Source organism: Chaetura pelagica, unplaced genomic scaffold (genome assembly GCF_000747805.2).
Source record: "Chaetura pelagica isolate M959 unplaced genomic scaffold, ChaPel_1.0 C11265540, whole genome shotgun sequence".
Taxonomy (NCBI): domain Eukaryota; kingdom Metazoa; phylum Chordata; class Aves; order Apodiformes; family Apodidae; genus Chaetura; species Chaetura pelagica.
The window spans coordinates 1-1,098 of NW_009966742.1; the positions used below are offsets into that span (position 1 = coordinate 1).

The 1,098-nt window shown below is 63.1% G+C and overlaps 1 protein-coding gene across 1 annotated transcript; it reads left to right on the top strand.

Annotated features, from left to right (window-relative positions):
* The first annotated feature begins 6 nt into the window (after positions 1-6).
* LOC104384801 (keratin, type I cytoskeletal 14-like) lies at positions 7-1,060 on the top strand. Its single transcript, XM_010005710.1, has 4 exons — positions 7-110; positions 374-535; positions 622-747; positions 836-1,060. Exons 1-4 carry the CDS (start codon positions 54-56, stop codon positions 1,058-1,060), a joined length of 570 nt encoding a protein of 189 aa, XP_010004012.1. The 5' UTR covers positions 7-53.
* Positions 1,061-1,098: the final 38 nt, after the last annotated feature.

Sequence of the window (1,098 nt, forward strand, 5' to 3'; positions counted from 1 at the left end):
ACGGCCTGCGCAGGGTCCTGGATGAGCTGACCCTGGCCAGGGCTGACCTGGAGATGCAGATTGAGAACCTGAAGGAGGAGCTGGCCTACCTCAAGAAGAACCATGAGGAGGTGAGCACAGAGCCAGGCTCAAACTGGAACCTATGGAATGTACCTTGTGCACAAGAGAAAGTGGTCAGGTTGAATGTGCAGGACTGTGTGAAATGAGGGCTGTCAAGAGACTCTGGACTGAGTAAAGGAGAGGGAAACAATCCTTTCTGCCAGGGCCTCCAGGAGGTCTGTGGGGGTCACGTGCTGGGTGCAGATAAGAAATTTGTCATGATGGGAATATACTGATTTCACTTTGACGTGCATCATGTGTCTCTTTCCTGCAGGAAATGCATGTCCTGCGCGGGCAGGTGGGTGGAGAGATCAGCGTGGAGATGGACGCAGCTCCTGGAGTCGACCTCACCAAGATCCTGGCTGAGATGAGGGAGCAGTACGAGAGCCTGGCGGACAAGAACCGCCGGGATGCCGAGCAGTGGTTCTTCAGCAAGGTGAGCCGGGCGGGCAGCGCAGGGGGCGGGGGGGCCCGGCTGTGCCCACCGTCCCGCTGGAACCGCGCGGTCTTGCCTCGCTGCAGACGGAAGAGCTGAACCGGGAGGTGGCCATCAACACCGAGCAGCTGCAGAGCGGCAAGACGGAGATCACCGAGCTGCGCCGCACCATCCAGAGCCTGGAGATCGACCTGCAGTCCCAGCTCAGCACGGTACGAGGGGCCGGCTCCCTGCGGGCTGGGGGACGCGGGGCTAATCCACCCCTGCCCCCCTGAGCGCGCCCCTCTCCTCTGCCCGCAGAAAGCGGCGCTGGAGGGCACCTTGGCCGACACAGAAGCGCGCTACGGCACCCAGCTGGCCCAGCTGCAGGCGCTGATCAGCAGCGTGGAGGAGCAGCTGGCCGAGCTGCGCTGCGACATGGAGCGCCAGAACCATGAGTACAGGGTCCTGCTGGACGTCAAGTGCCGCCTGGAGCAGGAGATCGCCACGTACCGCCGGCTCCTGGAGGGAGAGGACGCCCAGTAGGCAGCGGGGCTTGGCTTGGGGGGGCACAGCGGGAGGAG

What these genes read in the sequence shown, in the direction of transcription:
- LOC104384801 (XM_010005710.1), top strand. Translation starts at nt 54, where the DNA reads ATGCAGATTGAGAACCTGAAGGAGGAGCTGGCCTACCTCAAGAAGAAC. An exon ending in AGCAGTGGTTCTTCAGCAAG is followed by an intron (nt 536 to 621) that starts GTGAGCCGGGCG and finishes GCCTCGCTGCAG; the next exon opens with ACGGAAGAGCTGAACCGGGA. An exon ending in TGCAGTCCCAGCTCAGCACG is followed by an intron (nt 748 to 835) that starts GTACGAGGGGCC and finishes CTCTGCCCGCAG; the next exon opens with AAAGCGGCGCTGGAGGGCAC.